General features: G+C 51.4%; 1 protein-coding gene across 1 annotated transcript in view; it reads left to right on the top strand.

Moving 5' to 3' along the window:
• Positions 1-6,524: 6,524 nt before the first annotated feature.
• Positions 6,525-15,573, top strand: part of sea (scheggia) — a 197,518-nt gene continuing 188,469 nt past the window's right edge. The window contains exon 1 of the mRNA XM_067100501.1: positions 6,525-6,905. Within this exon, the coding sequence (XP_066956602.1) occupies positions 6,794-6,905 (112 nt within the window). The 5' untranslated portion in view covers positions 6,525-6,793. The remainder of the gene's footprint in view (positions 6,906-15,573) is intronic.

Below are 15,573 nucleotides of genomic sequence, written 5' to 3'. Positions count from 1 at the left end.
GCGCCCGCCGTTTGCGGGGGCCTAGGCGTGGCGAAGGGTGGCTGGGTGGGGAAGGTGCTGCGGTGACGTCAGTGCTCTCCTCCAGGAAGGCGGGCTTTAATCGGTCTACTGAAACCCAGTCGTTCCTCCCGGGGAGTGCCAGCAGGAACGTCTTGCTGTTCCACTCCAGCACGCGGAAGGGGCCCCTGTAGGGCCTGGTCAGTGGCGGGCGGACGGCGTCGACCCTGACGAAGACGTAGGTGGCGGATGACAGTTCTGGCGGTGTGAAGGTGGCCAACCTGCCGGTGTACGTGCGCTTGCAAGAGGCGAACTTGCCGGCCACGTTGCGGAGCCTCTGCAGTGATGGGATGTGGCGATCTTCTGTCACAAGTTCGCCCGGGACCACGAGGGGCTCTCCGTAGGTTTTTTCGGCTGCGGACGGGGTGCCGTCAGCTCTGGGGGCGGTTCTCAAACCGAGGAGGACCCACGGCAGCTGATGTTTTCAGTCCTCGGCAGTGCAGCGGGCCATGAGGGACGCCTTCAGGGATCTGTGGAACCGCTTGACCAGGCCGTTGGTCGCTGGGTTGTACGCCGTGGTGGTGTGATGCGTGGTCCCCAGCAGCTGGGCCAGGGTCGACCATAATTCGGTTGTGATGTGGTCCGGCGCCGAAGCGGCTAACCCAACTGGAAAGCAGGGCCTCGGTGCACGCGCTGGCGGTGGCTTCTTGCATGGGTGCGGCTTCAGGCCACCTTGTCGAGCAGTCTACCACCGTCAGGAGGTATCTGGACCCACCTGATGGGGGAAGGGGCCCAACGACGTCGACATGAATGTGGCCAAAGGGGCGCTCTGGCTGGGAACTTGCCTACCCTCGACTGCGTGTGACGACCCACCTTGCTGGTTTGGCACTGCAGGCACTGTTTCGCCCAGGACGTGGCGTCCTTCTGCACCCGTGCCAGATGAACTTCTTTGACAGCAGTTTGGCCGTGGTTCTGCCAGAGAGAGGCCGTGAATTATGTCGAATACCTGGCGGCGGCGTGAGGCTGGAACCAGGGGCGGGCTGACCTGTACTGATGTCGCAGAGGAGGCTTGGGCCTCCGGGGCGAGGGTCACGTCCCGCCACTTAAGGGACGTGATGGCGGTGCGGTAGGCTGGGGTTTCTGGGTCAGCGGCCTGTTCTCTGGTGAGGTCTTGGCAGTTTACTCCGAGCTGCACTGCGTTCAACTCGACTCTGCTACGGGATTTTTCCTGCCGGGGAGGTACCTGATGGAGCAGGTAAATTCGGCTATGGCTGAGAGGTGGCACTGCTGCCTGGAAGACCATGTCCCCCTTGCTTAGTGAAGGCGTGAATCAATGGCTGGTGGCCCGTGAAGGTTGTGAAGGGCGTCCCCTCCAGGAGGAACTTGAAGTGCCGGACTGCGCGGTACATCGTGCAGAGTTCCCTGTCGAAGGTGCTGTAGCGGGTCTCTGCGGGATTGAATTTCTTGCTGAAGAAGGCGATGGGCTGGGGGGCGCCGTTGATGACCTGCTCCAGGACAGTACCACAGGCGACGTTACTGGCATCCGTTGTTAGCTGGAGAGGGGCCTTGGGATCCTGGTGTGCCAAGGCGGTTGCCTTGGCGAGGGCGGCCTTCGTCAGGGAGAAGGCCTGCTGCTGGCTGGGTCCCCAAGACAGGGACTTTGGTTGGCCTTTGAGAACTTCTGTCAGGGGGGTCGTGGCGTGTGCGATCCCGGGGATGAACCGCCTGTAGAAGTTCACCATCCCAAGGAACTCCTGGACGGCCTTGACGGAGGTGGGGGTTGGGAACCTGGTTACGGCTGCTACTTTTTATGTGAGTGGGCGGATGCCTATTGGGGGGATACCTCGTGGCCCAGGAAGTCGGCTTTCTGGACGTCGAAGGTGCACTTGTCAAAACGGACGACGAGGCCATTCTCTTGGAGGCGCTGCAGGACTGCTTTCGGATGTGTTTTGGTGTTCACTGTGAGACCTGGAAAATATGAGGATGCCATCAACGTAGCAGACGCAGAATTTCAGGTCCCCCGAGGATGCTGTCCATGAGCCGCTGGAAGGTGGCCCCGGCATTCCTCAATCCGAAGGTGGAGAAAGCGAACACATAGGACCCGAAGGGCGTGATGATGGCGGTCTTTGGTATATCCTCTGGTGCAACAGGTACCTGAAAATATGATTTAAGAAGGTCCAATTTAGTGAATACCTTGGCTCCATGAAAGGAGGCCGTGAGGTCCTGCATGTTGGGCAAGGGGTAGTGGTCGGGCTCTGTTGCAATGTTGAGATGTCTGTAGTCGCCACAGGGTCTCCAGGAGCCGTCCGGTTTCTGCACCATGTGGAGGGGAGGCCCCACAGGCTGGAGGTCTTTTGCAGATTCCCATCCGCTCCATCTCTGCGAATGCCTTCTTCGCCTCCTAAAGGCGCTGTGGGGGAAGCCTTGAACCGCATGTTGGGGGCCTTTAGTTGTTATGTGGTGGTATATGCCATGTTTGGCTGGGGCCCCAGGGACTTGAAGTTCGGGCTTGAACACTTTCAGGGAACTCCGTCAGCAGGTGTGCGTACTGGTACTGGTGGGGCGGCCCGGGCTGATGGTGGGTGCCTGGGTCCCGCTGTTAATGGGAGAGACCGACAGGAGTCAGTATCGAGGAGGCACTTACGCCCACGCCGAATAGCAGGCCGAAGTGCGCCAGGAAGTCAGCCCCCAGGAGCGGGGTTCCTACGTCCGCGATGATGAAGTCCCAGGAGTAATTCTGGCCAAGGATGGAGATTGACAGGGGCCTGGTGCCGTAGGAGAGGATGGGGGATCAGTTGGCGGCTTTCAGGAAGGCGGCCGGGTCTGGTTTCTGGTTGCGGTCTTCCCTGGATGCCGGGAAGATCGATCTAAAGGGCCCCTGTGTCACCAGCATCATCCTGCCGGAGACAGTGTTCGCGGACATAAAAGCCTACTGGTTCTGGGGCCCTAGGTTTTTTTGGTTGCCATGGCGGTTTGTCCTGCTGGCTGCTGCCGCCACCCCGTTTTTGAACGGGGCGAGCCAGCAGGGCGGCGGCAGGCAGTTTCGGGCGTCTTTGCCGAACCACTTGTGGTAGCGACAGAGGCCCAGGGAACTCCATTTGTTGTGGGGCGGTGGACGGCTCCTGGCGACGGCGTTGACGCCCTGCTCCGTTTCTTCTTCCGGCTGGACGGAGCTGACCGACTGTGTGGGCACTTTTAGCTGCTGTGTGGCCTTCACGCAGTCCGTGAAGTGCTGCGCCGTTTCTATGAGGTCATCGAGAGGCATGGTGTAGGGGTGAGGAATCTGGGTGCGGACCTCCGGAGGAGCTGGCAAAGGTAGATCTCCCGCGACAGGCTTATTTCCTGACGCCGTGCCATCGAAATCTGGTAGTGAAAGAAGGTCCTCGACCATGCTCCATGCGTCTCTTGCGTTGAGGTCATGCCGTGGGTTGACAGCGAGGTCGATAGCACGGGCGGCCCGCTCAGTGATAGGTAGGGAGCACGTTTCGAGGAGGATCTTTTTCGCGATGCTGTATGTGAGGGGGTGTGTGTCGGGCACCCGCGAGATGAGTTTTCTGTATACCTCCTCCGGGAGGGCGTTAAGGACTGTGTCGGCCTGCAGGATTTTGTCTGTCAGGTGCGCCACCCTGAAGTGGCTCTCGACCCTACACAGCCACATCATTGGGTTCCCCTGTATAAAAGGTGGCAACTTTATGGTTAGGGCGGCCTGCGACTGCGTTGCCGGGCCATGGAGTGTTCGGGCGCTGGCATGGGTGTGGAGTGCGGGGAGGGCCTTGGTGCAGGGACGGGCGTGGGTGAGATGGGAGGTAGGTAGACCTCCCGAGTCCCGCGAGGTCCTTTGGTTAACTGCAGGAAGGAGGGGATGCCCACGTCCATGCTCGCTCTTTGCCCTCTTACTGGAGTGGGGTACTTCGGCGTCAGAACGCACTTTCGTGCGCCGTGTGGGTCCGTTAGTGACGCTGGTGGTTTTGCCGACGAGAGTCAGCACGCTCAAACGCTGGTTACAGTACCGTGTTTAGTCCACTAAGAGTGTTGGAGAGTTCCTGGAGCCAAGACTGAGTCGCCGTGTCGGTCCGCTAATGGCTCTGGGATACTCCGGTCACCACTGTAAGAGGTGCAAAGAAACGAGCAGGTAAAAGTTACTGCTGGTTTATTACAGATTCAGGCAGTTTATATAGCGGCCGAGTGGTGCCGAACCGCGGAAGACAATGACATTGAGTGTGACCTGAGGTCAAAAACAATTAACAATAATATACGGCGAACAAGTAGGCCTACAATTTACAATACAAAAACATACAGAACTCCAATATGGATACAGTCTTGATGCCTGCGAATAAAGAAACATACGATACATAATTTATGACAGTTGAACAAATACATGTCAAGTTGAAATGGTAGAAAATGCGTGACTTGGCACGTTGGGCGTGACGAATTGAGTGCGAAGAAAGTGGGAAGTCACCAAAGAAAACTTGCTCAGCAGAGACTTAATTAATGACGCCTTCGAAGCACTCCGCTGACGTCGATGTGGTGACTTTACAGACTCTCCTCCCAGTCCCTTGGCACTTCTTCCTCTTCCCATATAGCCTTTAATAAATCCAGCCTCCATTTCTCCCACTCCGTACCTAGTAATTTGATCATTTCAATTTGGAACTCTGATGTAGCCTACCTGGTGCTTTACCATTCTTCATTTTACTTGATGCTCTCTTCACTTCTCTACCCTGTATCTCCATCACTGGTCCCTCTACCCTCTGTGCTTCCCCCATCTCCTCTCTCTCATTTTCAGTATTAAAAAATTGTTCAAAATACTCTCTCCTTAATGTCTTCATCCCTGTACAATATATTTCCATCTCTATCCTTGATGAGACCCAGTTTACCCAAATCCAGTCTCTGCCATCTCCTCAAGATTGAAAACTTATGGATATCCTTTTCTCCTTCTCTTGTTCCTAGTCTTTCATTCAACTGTTCTGCCGCCCTCCCAATAGCAATACCTGCCCTCCTTCTCGCATCTCTTTCCTCTTCTCTGTACCGTCCCTCTGCACCCTGTGCATGCCTTACTTTCCAGTCCTTAAATGCTTTTGATTTTCTTTTAACTGATTCTTGCACCTCTCCATTCCACCACCACTTTTCTCCTCTCGACACTCCACATCCGTTGGTTCTTCCCACCAGTTCCTCTGCTTCCCCCCACACATATTTCTCTCATGTCTGCGCACATATTTTCAACTCTGTTACTCTGTCCAACTTCTGGTGTGGTTCCCCCTTTCCTACCATCTCTCTCTCACAGTCCTCCTAAATTGCTCCCCCTTTTCTCCTTCAAGTTCCCAAATCTTACCTCTTGATCTCCTCTTTCTCTTTTCGGCTTTCCTCCCTCTCATTTTTAAATCCTCACCACCAACCTATGTTGTTTACCGCATGTTTCTCCCAAGATCACTTTGCAGTTCGTCACATTGCTTTTGTCGGCTCCTCTAACCAGGATGTAATCTATTTGGCTCTACACTTCTCCACTTTCATATTTCTTACAAGTTACAACATCAGGCATGGTTCATTGTTTGGCAAAGGGATTTTTACGACAGCATGCCCTTGCTGTCATCAACCACTGTTATTGGCTGTGGACCTCGCCTTTGATTAAAAAGTCCACCTGCAAGGCAGCAGCTTCCGCAGTTATTAGCAGTGGACCGAGCCTTTTACTAACAAGTAAGACTGCAAGGCAGCAGTTTCCACAGTAATTGGCGGTGGGCCTAGCCTTTTACTAAAAAGTATTACTGCAAGGCAGCAGCTGTCCTTTTAGTCGCCTTTTACGACACTCAGGACCTACTGTGGTAGTATTCTTACACCCCTACTACAAGGGGTTTGCTTTTGCATTGTTTTGTGATCATAATAACCTCGACTTATTAAGAACAGACTGTAAATTGCCTCATAAATGTTTATTAAAATCGGCTGAAAAAGTTAATATGGTGACGTGCCAGCTTGCATTTCTCTACTAGCTGGCACATAGCATATCACCATATTCACTTTTTTCAGCCGATTTTAATAAATATTCATGCGACAATTTACACAGTCTGTTCTTAATAGGTCGAGGTTATTATGATCACAAAAATATTAACATGTTCATTTATTTCTGAATCACTTCATCAAGTGATGCATATAATATTGGGCACAATAAACTTAGATAAAAAAATCTGTTGTACACACGTAAATTTGACTTTAATATTTTGTATTTCTCAGGGATTTATACATTGAGAATACTCTTAAATGTAAAAATACGAAATATCAACTGAAAACATTGTAAAAATATCTTGCATAATGCAAAGATAATGCTATACCGTGCAACAGCAACGACCAATATGAACATTAAATTGTGGTTGAAACTATAGAAGAGAAGAAATGACCTGTTTTGGAGATCAATAACAAATTCCATTAAAAATGACGGCCCAGCAGATTTCTATTTAGAATGATTTCCTTAACAGGGTCCTCCTCTTTCGATCTCCCATTCTGTGCCGCCAGTGTGTTTCCGAAATTCCGAACACTCCCGTCAGCAGCCAGCTTCAGCAGTTGCCGTTGTCCAAGCCAAGGCCAACCAGTCGCTGCGGGAGATCGCCGATCAGCTGATGTTGTTATTGTTGTCGTCGTCGTCGTCGTCGTCGTCTGTGAGCGGTGCCGTCACCGTCCGTGGCAGCACAAGTGTAAAGTGTCTGACTGTCTGTCAGTGACAGTGTCGCTAGTGGCTAGTCTGTCGCTGACAGTGGTGGGTGTTGCCTGCTGGCGGTCGCAGAGAAACGGTACGAGCGAAGAGAAGGATATGGAGCGCCCCTCTCCAGCGTTTAGGTCGCCTTTTGGCAGGCCGTGGATGACGAGCAGCGGTGCGGCTGCGGCGGGGGGAGGGGGCAAAGGACTGAAAGGCATTGTGGCAGGTAGGTGACGTTTAACGTTTTACCCATCCTTAGTATTAGGGATTTTAGGCCAGGATTTTTCCTGTGAAACACTGTAGGCAGTTGTAATTACCTGGTTCCTCATGTTATGAAATTTAATCGATTTTATGGATTGATATGACAGTTTGGGCGTCAATATTAAGAACTGCGTTAACGAGAATGTCCCTCATACCATGATTATACCCCACAACTATTCGTTGTCGTGACAAAACGAGCCAATCCTCGGCTGTTAGGCTAAATCGAGGAGTTGCTGGCTAGACCCAGCCGGTAGGAGGCCTAGGCTAGTCTTGCACGGAGACCAGGCTATTGTAGGCTGTAGCACCCTAATATTTTGACAGTAGGCCCACTATTGCAAGACCGGTTTAGGCCTCCTGTCGTTGTTTACACAAGGAGGAAGTTTTATAGTTGAGTGCTGAGCCACCCGACCCGGGTAGAGGCTTTTTGGATCTGATGGCATTTGGTGTTAGGCGAGGTGTGCAGCGTAGGCAGTGGCATAACCTGCTCGTAGGCTGGCTGGCTCATGTCATTTCTTTGGCCCTTATAGTCTTCAGTTGTAAAGTATTCGGTACTTGTTGACCTACAACTATTGGCTCCTGATGGTGTTTTAGGTTAGGCCTAACCTGTGCCTGTTTTTTAATCTGCATTCAATAGGCATTATGTTGTCGAACGAACTGCGGGGCCTGAGTAGCCGTGCTCGTCGAGGCCATGGAATAGATCAAGTCACCGTGAGGTTATAAATAGGGTTCTCAGTAGTTACGGCACATCATTTGATGCTGTTAATAAATATCTCAATATTATTTTAGGTATCTCTGAGCATTAGCTCCACGCCTGTTTTTAGCCTACCATGGAAACTGGTTTTTTTCTACACTTTTAGGCCTGCTGATAATGGAGGTGAGTTTGTTTATTGTCGGCCAACTGTTATTTGCTCAACAGTAAAGGGGGACTGTGGCTGGGAATTCGAGGTTTTGGGTGGGGGAGAACACAGTGGACATGTTTGCATTGCGGAAGCATCCCCTGGAGGAGGAAAACACCAGGGAGCCATCCGTCGCCAGGAGGGAGTGGCTGAAGGGGGAAGGTAATTTTGGGGGCAGGAGGGAGTGCAAAAGTTCTCACGTGCCCCAACAGCGGGGAAAGGTGAGGAATGGTGCAATTAGGGGTGGGAGGAGGAATGCATAAACAAATTCAGAACGCATTGGGACAAGAGTGGGTAGCATTTTTGTGAAACAGGTGGGGCGAACACTGCCATGTTGGATGGGCACAGGGACAAAGAACATGTGATCATAAAAATGGACTTCACCTCCTTTACCAGCAGCCCTAAAAGTGTAGAAAAAGTCAGTTTCCAAGGTAAAAACAGGCACGGAGATGTACTTAGAGTTCTGAATTCATAAAGTAATCTGAAAAAAAAACACAATCAGATACACTAAGAAGAGAAGCCCCAATAAACTTACCATAGGGGCTCCGAGCCTCCCCTTACTTCCGCACCTGGGGCTAAAATTCGCTCTTTTTTTTTTTTTTTAAAGGCCCTGATCTTGACGCAGCTGAATTAACATTAAAGAATTGACTAACAATATGCCACGTTAATTTCCCGGCAGTTGCTCTAAGAGTTTTCACAGGTAACGGCCAAAGGTGGCATGTTACATGTTCAAAGGAGCGTGCAGCAAGGAATCAGCTGGTGTACTGAAACAAAATGCTTGTGAATCGTACCAACGCAAACAGGCGGGTGCAATAGTTGGAAAGATCTGTGAGGATCGTGGATGAATACCCCCTGCACCCCCACCAATGACAGGAGAAACTTCTCAATACCTCCTGAAACCCCTTTCGCCTTGTTTAGTACTAGCACCTGGGTGTTCAAGTGTATTTTGCAGTGTTTAGTACTGGCACCTGGGGGTTCAAATGTATTTTGCTGTGTTCAGTACTAGCCCCTGGTGAAACAAATGTCCCTAAGTGCATAAATGAAGGACCATAAATGAACATTATCCCTCCAGCCCCCCCTTTTTCCTCAGTATATTCAGAGTTCCTGTGTACCAAAAGCTTTGATTTCGATGCAAATGTTGGCAGTACTGGCATTCAATTAGCAGTATCAGTGAAAGTGTTTTTGTCTTTCAATGCTGGACCCTTGCCCGTTGTCTGCATTATCCCCAGACCATAACCCTGCTTTCCCTAGGGTGGCCCTTCCCTCCATTGGAGTGACAAGCGGGGAGCAAATCACCCTTCCCTGGAGGGGTATATCGCCCTTCCCCATAACCCCACATTCCCATCAGGTCCCCTAAGCTTGTTGGATGGAGAGCCTTCTCCTGTCCCTGAGAGTGGTATACCCCATCCATAACCCCCTTTCCCATCGGGTTTTTAGCTTGTTGGATGAAGTTCTTTGGTTAATTACAGGTTAATTACAATCATGTGACAAAAATTGAAGGTAAATCCAAGAGTTAGCAACCAAAAAACTGTCCCCCTCTTAAGTTAGGATCAAGGAAATATTCCCCTCTTAGAGCCACCTTTCCCCCATTCCCCTCAAATTACCCATTCCCCTCTTAAGACATCTACTTAGATCTACCTTATTTTACTTCCCAAATTTTTTGTAAACAGAAATGTTAGCATTATTTTTATAGAAATTTATATTTTAAATAAGAGATGAAATAATATTATGATAAAGATATTCTCATGCATATTGTTATACGTGAGAAAATCATACTTGCAGTCAACTACTTTAACAACAAATACCACTATGTTCAGCCTGATTGGTTTTGTGTTGTCTACTTATGAGCAAAATGATTTGATATTAAAATGGTGACATACAGTAATCACTTCAGTGATTGTGGTTATTAGTGTGATGAGGATATGTGGTTAATCATATTTAGGATAAGTATTGTAAATCAGACAAAAAAAAATCAACAGGTGTTCACAGCCATGCAATTCTGTGCCCAAAAAAATTAGTTTTGTATTTTTATGTTTATCATAGCCTGATCCTGCCAATACCACATAACTGTAAACACGCAGTGTGCTTGTAAACAACAACCGTAGGACTTTAAACTGGAAACTTTATGCAAAAGGAAATTATCTACTTCCTTCCCCCATATTTGTAACAAAATATACTGCATACGTACACTTTGAAAAAAATACAAACCCTTCTTTTTCTTCCCTCTGTAAAACAAACCAATTCTGTGGGTAAAGCTTACCTGTGTTTACCTATTTGCCTAGCTTTTGTTAATGTATTTTTATACAGTATCTTTCTTATCAGTTGTTACCATACAAGTGATACAAGATTGTGTAGGCTATGTGTGAACTATTGACCTAGGCTGGGTATTACACTTACAGTATCCATTTGCATAAGTCAAATAGACTATTGCAGCTGTATTGAAGATAAAGGTAGTTGTAATGAAATTGATAGTTTACTTATTGAATCCATTTATACTGCATTATCATCATGTTGTATCATCATCGTAATATGTATAAGAAAGTGATCATCTACCATATTCATTTATATGTAGGGTAGGCTAGTGTTTACATTCTCAGAAATAGCTGATTGAGCCAACTGCCAAAAGAATTAGGAGAATAATTTTTTAGTTGCTAAAATAAATTAATTATTACTGGACTTACTGTTTGTTCCTACACAAATACAAACCCTTGGTCCTTTACTTATATGGGGTTACTTTCGGTGAAGCTGAACTGGCCGCTAAAGACTTAACAAGGCAGTGTGGTGGTATAACTACTGGCCGGTAGTTGCGTGGTGGCAGTGGGGAACCCACGCTACCACCCTCCCAGCGTCACGCATTCAATTTACTTTCCAGCCTCGTCTGATGTGGACATGTTTTCCTGCTCTGCTCGGACCTTCCTGGATGCTAAAGCTTCACCTTTTTCATGGTGTGTTTGTTCCTGTTTTTCCTTTGTTACTTCAGTATAGCTGTGCGTGTTTGTAATTATGGATGAACTATTACAAACCCATGATTTTGATAAGCCTGTGTGCCGGGTATGTCCTGGTAAGGATAAGAAATGTGGCGCCTTCCGCTTTAGTGCGGACTCGGACCCTCACTCTCTTTGCTTAAAATGTAGGAAAGGGCAAGGACCCCTGATTGTACTGTTGATGAACCTTGCGATGAGTGTAGGCTTTGGTGCCCGAGCAGTGGGATAGGTATTCTCGGAGGCCTATATACAAGGGTAAGGAGACTAAGGCGTCGCAGGTGCTGTCTTCGGCACCTTCGACTCCAACGGTTGCTAATCCTTTGCAATTGTATCTGAGCCCCAAAAGCCTTTCCTTGCTGCCTGTTCACAGCGCTGAATCTGTATCCCTGTCCCTTGTGTCTGCATCCGCAGTCACAGAGGGAGCGAGATTGGTGGACCTAGCCTACACTCCTCTCAGTTCTCCCCCCCTCACTCAGAGCCTACACTCCTCTCAGTTCTCCCCCCTCACCCAGAGTCGCTGATCCCTGGGTTTTGCCCCTTTTTCTTTGTCTTCCACAGGGTTGGTGTCTGTGCTGGTTTAAGTCAGGCATGGGAGTCACTCGGGATGGATCTATGAGATCTGCCATCGCTCCTTTGCACATCAACAGTGCTGCTGCACGGGCAGGGTACTGCTCCCTCCCCCCACTACCCACAATGTGGGTTGGCGTTCTAACCACCACTACCGTCACCACTGTGCTGCTTTGGTTAAAATGACCACTGTGGGAGCAAGCACCATGCATATGGTGCGGTTGATCCAGCCATCTCAGTGTCGAGTGGCTGGGCCAATCTGCTCGGTCACCCTGCCCCCGGCTACTGCTCCCAGGCCTCCCAGCCTACCGTTGCCCATATCTGTCATGCAGACATTCCTACCAATGTTACATGCTTCTGCCCCAGTTCCTACCATCCTGTCAGTTCACAGCATGAGTTTCCAGCGGTTCATTGGACTTGTGCCATCTGCTGTTGCTGCCCCAGCCCCATCGAATCTGGTCTGTCTTGTATCTGGGGATGGTGAGTCTGATGAGAAGAAGAAGAATCAGTGCGACCTCAGCCACCGTCCCTGTCTTCATCTTCCCTTTGTCCTTGTCGTCCTCGTCTTGGGTCTGCCTCTTCGCCCACCTCTTCTAAAACCAGTTGGTCTAAGAAGGGGAGGGTGTATGTCACCCCCAAGAAGACTGGCTCTTCTGAGGCGCAGTCCCCACCTCAGGGAAGACCTCTGGAGTCTCTTGCTGGGAAGGTTACCTTTGTACCCTCCTCAGATGGTTCGGGGCTCGCCTCTCAAACTGATTCCGTTCCCCACCTCACAGCGAGCATCGCCGAAGGCACGGTCGCCTACGGGAGACCGCGCAGACTCGAGCCGCTCCTCTCCCATAGCGAGCTCAAGCAAGGAACGACAGAAGGGGAAGAACCTTCGGGCTTCTCCTCCACCCAAACCGTCATCCTTGCCCAAGTCAGACAAAGGATCGTTGGGGAAGATGCCCAAGGTAACGTCTCGGCTCTGAAGACGTTGGGAGGAACCAAGAAGGGGTCCCCACAGCCTTCTTCTTCTGTTTCAGCATCGAAGAAGACTGGAACATGCCCGGACAGTAGGGACAGCGGTCTCCAATCGGCAGTCCGCACCCCTGTGTTGGTCTCCTCTACATGCTCCAGTGTGGAGGATCAGCCAGCGTCGGAGCGTGGATCAGCTGTGAGGAGGCCATCCCCTGATCGTCAAGATGGTCGCACGCCCAGACGAGTAAGTCCGTCTAGGCCCTCCCGCGACGCCCCACCGTGGGTTGGAGGTCGTGAGGGATCCATGGCTTCCACTGGTTATACCAGCGGACGTGACGGTAGTGTTCGCTCTGCCTCTCCCGCCCCCTCAACTTCCTTGGGATTCTCTGGGAGGAAACAGGGGGTCAGTAGGATTGCTGGGGCTGAGGCCCTTGTGCAATCAACATCAGAGGCGTCCAGTCCTTCCTCACTCCAACCGAGCAAGAGGTCGTACGCCTTTGTTGTGCGGGGCAGGGGACAGGGTCTGTCTCGGGCTCTCCTGCGGGAGGGGCCTTTCTGGATGACCATCTCTCAGAAGGTCCTCTTCCAAGAGATCCGGACACTCCGGAAATGCAGAGGGCATTTGTTGAGGTCGTTGCGCTGATCCGTCAGCACAATGGTCTGGAGGAACCACTTCCAACTCCCTTGGAAGAACGGTCGTCCAGGTTGGAGGAGTTTTACGCTTCCAAGAGGGAGCCCAAACCCTCCCTTGGTCTACTGTGGTCTCCCTTGGCAGATAGCGTCCTCAAGCAGGTGAACAGCTTGGTCTCCGGACCAACGTCTTTGTTTCCCTCGACTTGTTCCACCAAGCTGTTGCCTCCCCCTCTCCTGAGACAGAAGAGATACTACGTGCCCCCGGAGGGAGCACTGCAGCAGAAGGTAGTGGAACCGGGGCTAACTCGTCTAGCTCCTGGTGCCACTTCAGCTCAGCTAACAGGGAAGCCTGTGCTTCTCACGCAAGCTGAGCTGAACGCCTTGGAGAGGACAACTCTGTCTGCCCTCCAAGCGATCTGGCGCGATACCTGGGCCTTTGCGTTGTCGAGGACAGCGTCTTTGTCTGGCGCTCAGAGCGAAGACCGACCTTTAGGAGTCTTTGCCAGTCTGGTGGGAAAGCCATTTCGTTTATAACCCACCAGATGGCAAACCTCTGGGCAAACCTGGTACTGAAGAGAAGGGATGTGGTGTTGTTCCGAATCTACAGATCAGTGGGCGCCGGAGCTGCAGTCGCCCTGTGCAATGGACCCATTCTGGACGCCACCTCCCTCTTCCCCAGGGGAGAGGTGGATGCTGCAGTGGACAAGAGGAAGGCTGACGAGCGTGACCATCTTGTCCACCAGGCAGCGACAAAAGGTGTTGCGCAGCCTTCTCGTCCTGCAGCCCGGACTGCGAGCCAGGCTAGCAACCCAGCCCCGAAGAGGACTGGTGCTTTGGCGGGCGCTCAGGGGAAAGTCCAGACCTCTTCTTCTTCGCCTCCGCAGAAGGAATCGCAGGGTCCCTTTTGCCAACCTGTTCCCCCGAAGAGGAAAGGTAAGGCAAAAAAGAAGAGGGGAGGAGCTCACTAGGGATGGCGAGCCCCCTCAGATGCTGCCGTTGGTGGGGGGGATGCCTATCATGCCACTGGGCAACTTGGCAGCGATACAGAGCAGAGACCTGGGTAGTGGATGTCCTCTGGGAGGGATATTCTCTACCCTTCGAGTCACCGCCTTCCCTCACCGACACACCGGTCCAGTTCCCCTCTTACCTTCAAGACCCCCAGAAGAGACAGGTCCTACTTCGGGAGGTCGAAACTATGTTGAGCAAGGGAGCCATTGAAGTCATCAAGGATCGGTCTCCTGGCTTCTACAGCAGGATCTTTCTCATGGAGAAAGCTTCCGGCGGGTGGAGACCAGTAATCGACCTCTCCCCCCCTGAATCATTTTGTTCGCCAGACACGGTTCAAGATGGAGACGGTGCGAACGGTACTGTCAGCCATCAGGGAGGACGACTTCATGCTGACGATAGACTTGGTGGACGCGTACTTCCAGTTACTGGTTCATCCATCATCTCGTTGGTACCTTCACTTTGTCCTCAATGGAGTGGTCTGCCAATTCAGGGTACTGTGTTTCGGCTTTCGACCGCTCCGCCGGTATTCACGGGAGTGTTCACCTTGGTGTCAGTTTGGGCCCATTCGCATTGGTTGGTCCTGGGCAAGCTCCCGCTTGCAGTTGCTGCAGGACAGAGATTACCTCCTCAGGTTGTGTCGCGAACTAGGTTTCGTGATCAACTTCCAGAAGTCAGATCTCATTCCCAAACAGAGGACTCAGTATCTGGGCATGCTGATTGATATGGCAGCAGGCAGAGTCTTTCCCTCACAGGCTTGAATCAGCACGTTCAGGAAGGTGGCAAGGCCGTTCCTATTGAAGCAGGACCAGCCAGCTCAACAGTGGCAAGTCATGATCGGTCACCTGTTGTCATTGGAGAAGCTCGTTCCTTACGGTCAGCTCCACCTTCAGTCTCTCCAGTGGAGACTGAGGGACTTTGGGATCAGTCTTGGGAGCCCCAGTCAGTTCTCGTACCCATCTCTCAGGTGGTGAGGAACGATCTCGGCTGGTGGATGGACGACAGGAACCTCTGCATAGGGACACCTCTTTCCTCTCGCCCTCCGGTCATGCTGCTCTTCTCAGATGCATCGAAGGAAGGCTGGGGTGCACACCTGGAGGAGTTGCTGACTTCAGGCGTGTGGGACCATCACGACAAGCACCTTCACATCAACGTCCTGGAGATGAAAGCAGCGTTCTTAGGTCTTCAGTGCTTCCAGGACCGTCTGATGGGACACTCGGTGGCGTTGATGAGCGACAACACGACCGTAGTGGCATACATCAACAAGCAAGGGGGACTTGTCTCCCGTGCTCTCCAAGCGTTGACGGTGCAGGTGCACCAGTGGGCAGTAGCCCACTCCGTGGAGCTGTCGGCCAGATACATCCCAGGCAAGAGGAACGTTCTGGCGGACACACTCAGCCATCGGGATCAGGTGGTGGGATCCGAGTGGTCCCTTCACCAGAGCGTGGCGGACAGGCTCCTCAGCCTGTGGGGGCGTCCAGTAGTGGATCTGTTCGCCATCCGGTACAACAGGAAGCTTCCAACCTTCTTCTCCGTCATACTGGACCCATGGGCAGCTGCAGAAGACGCCTTCCAGCACTCGTGGGAC

Source organism: Macrobrachium rosenbergii, chromosome 56 (genome assembly GCF_040412425.1).
Source record: "Macrobrachium rosenbergii isolate ZJJX-2024 chromosome 56, ASM4041242v1, whole genome shotgun sequence".
Lineage (NCBI taxonomy): Eukaryota > Metazoa > Arthropoda > Malacostraca > Decapoda > Palaemonidae > Macrobrachium > Macrobrachium rosenbergii.
The sequence above is the reverse complement of the archived record's forward strand: the minus strand, read 5'-3'. Positions and strand labels throughout refer to the sequence as shown.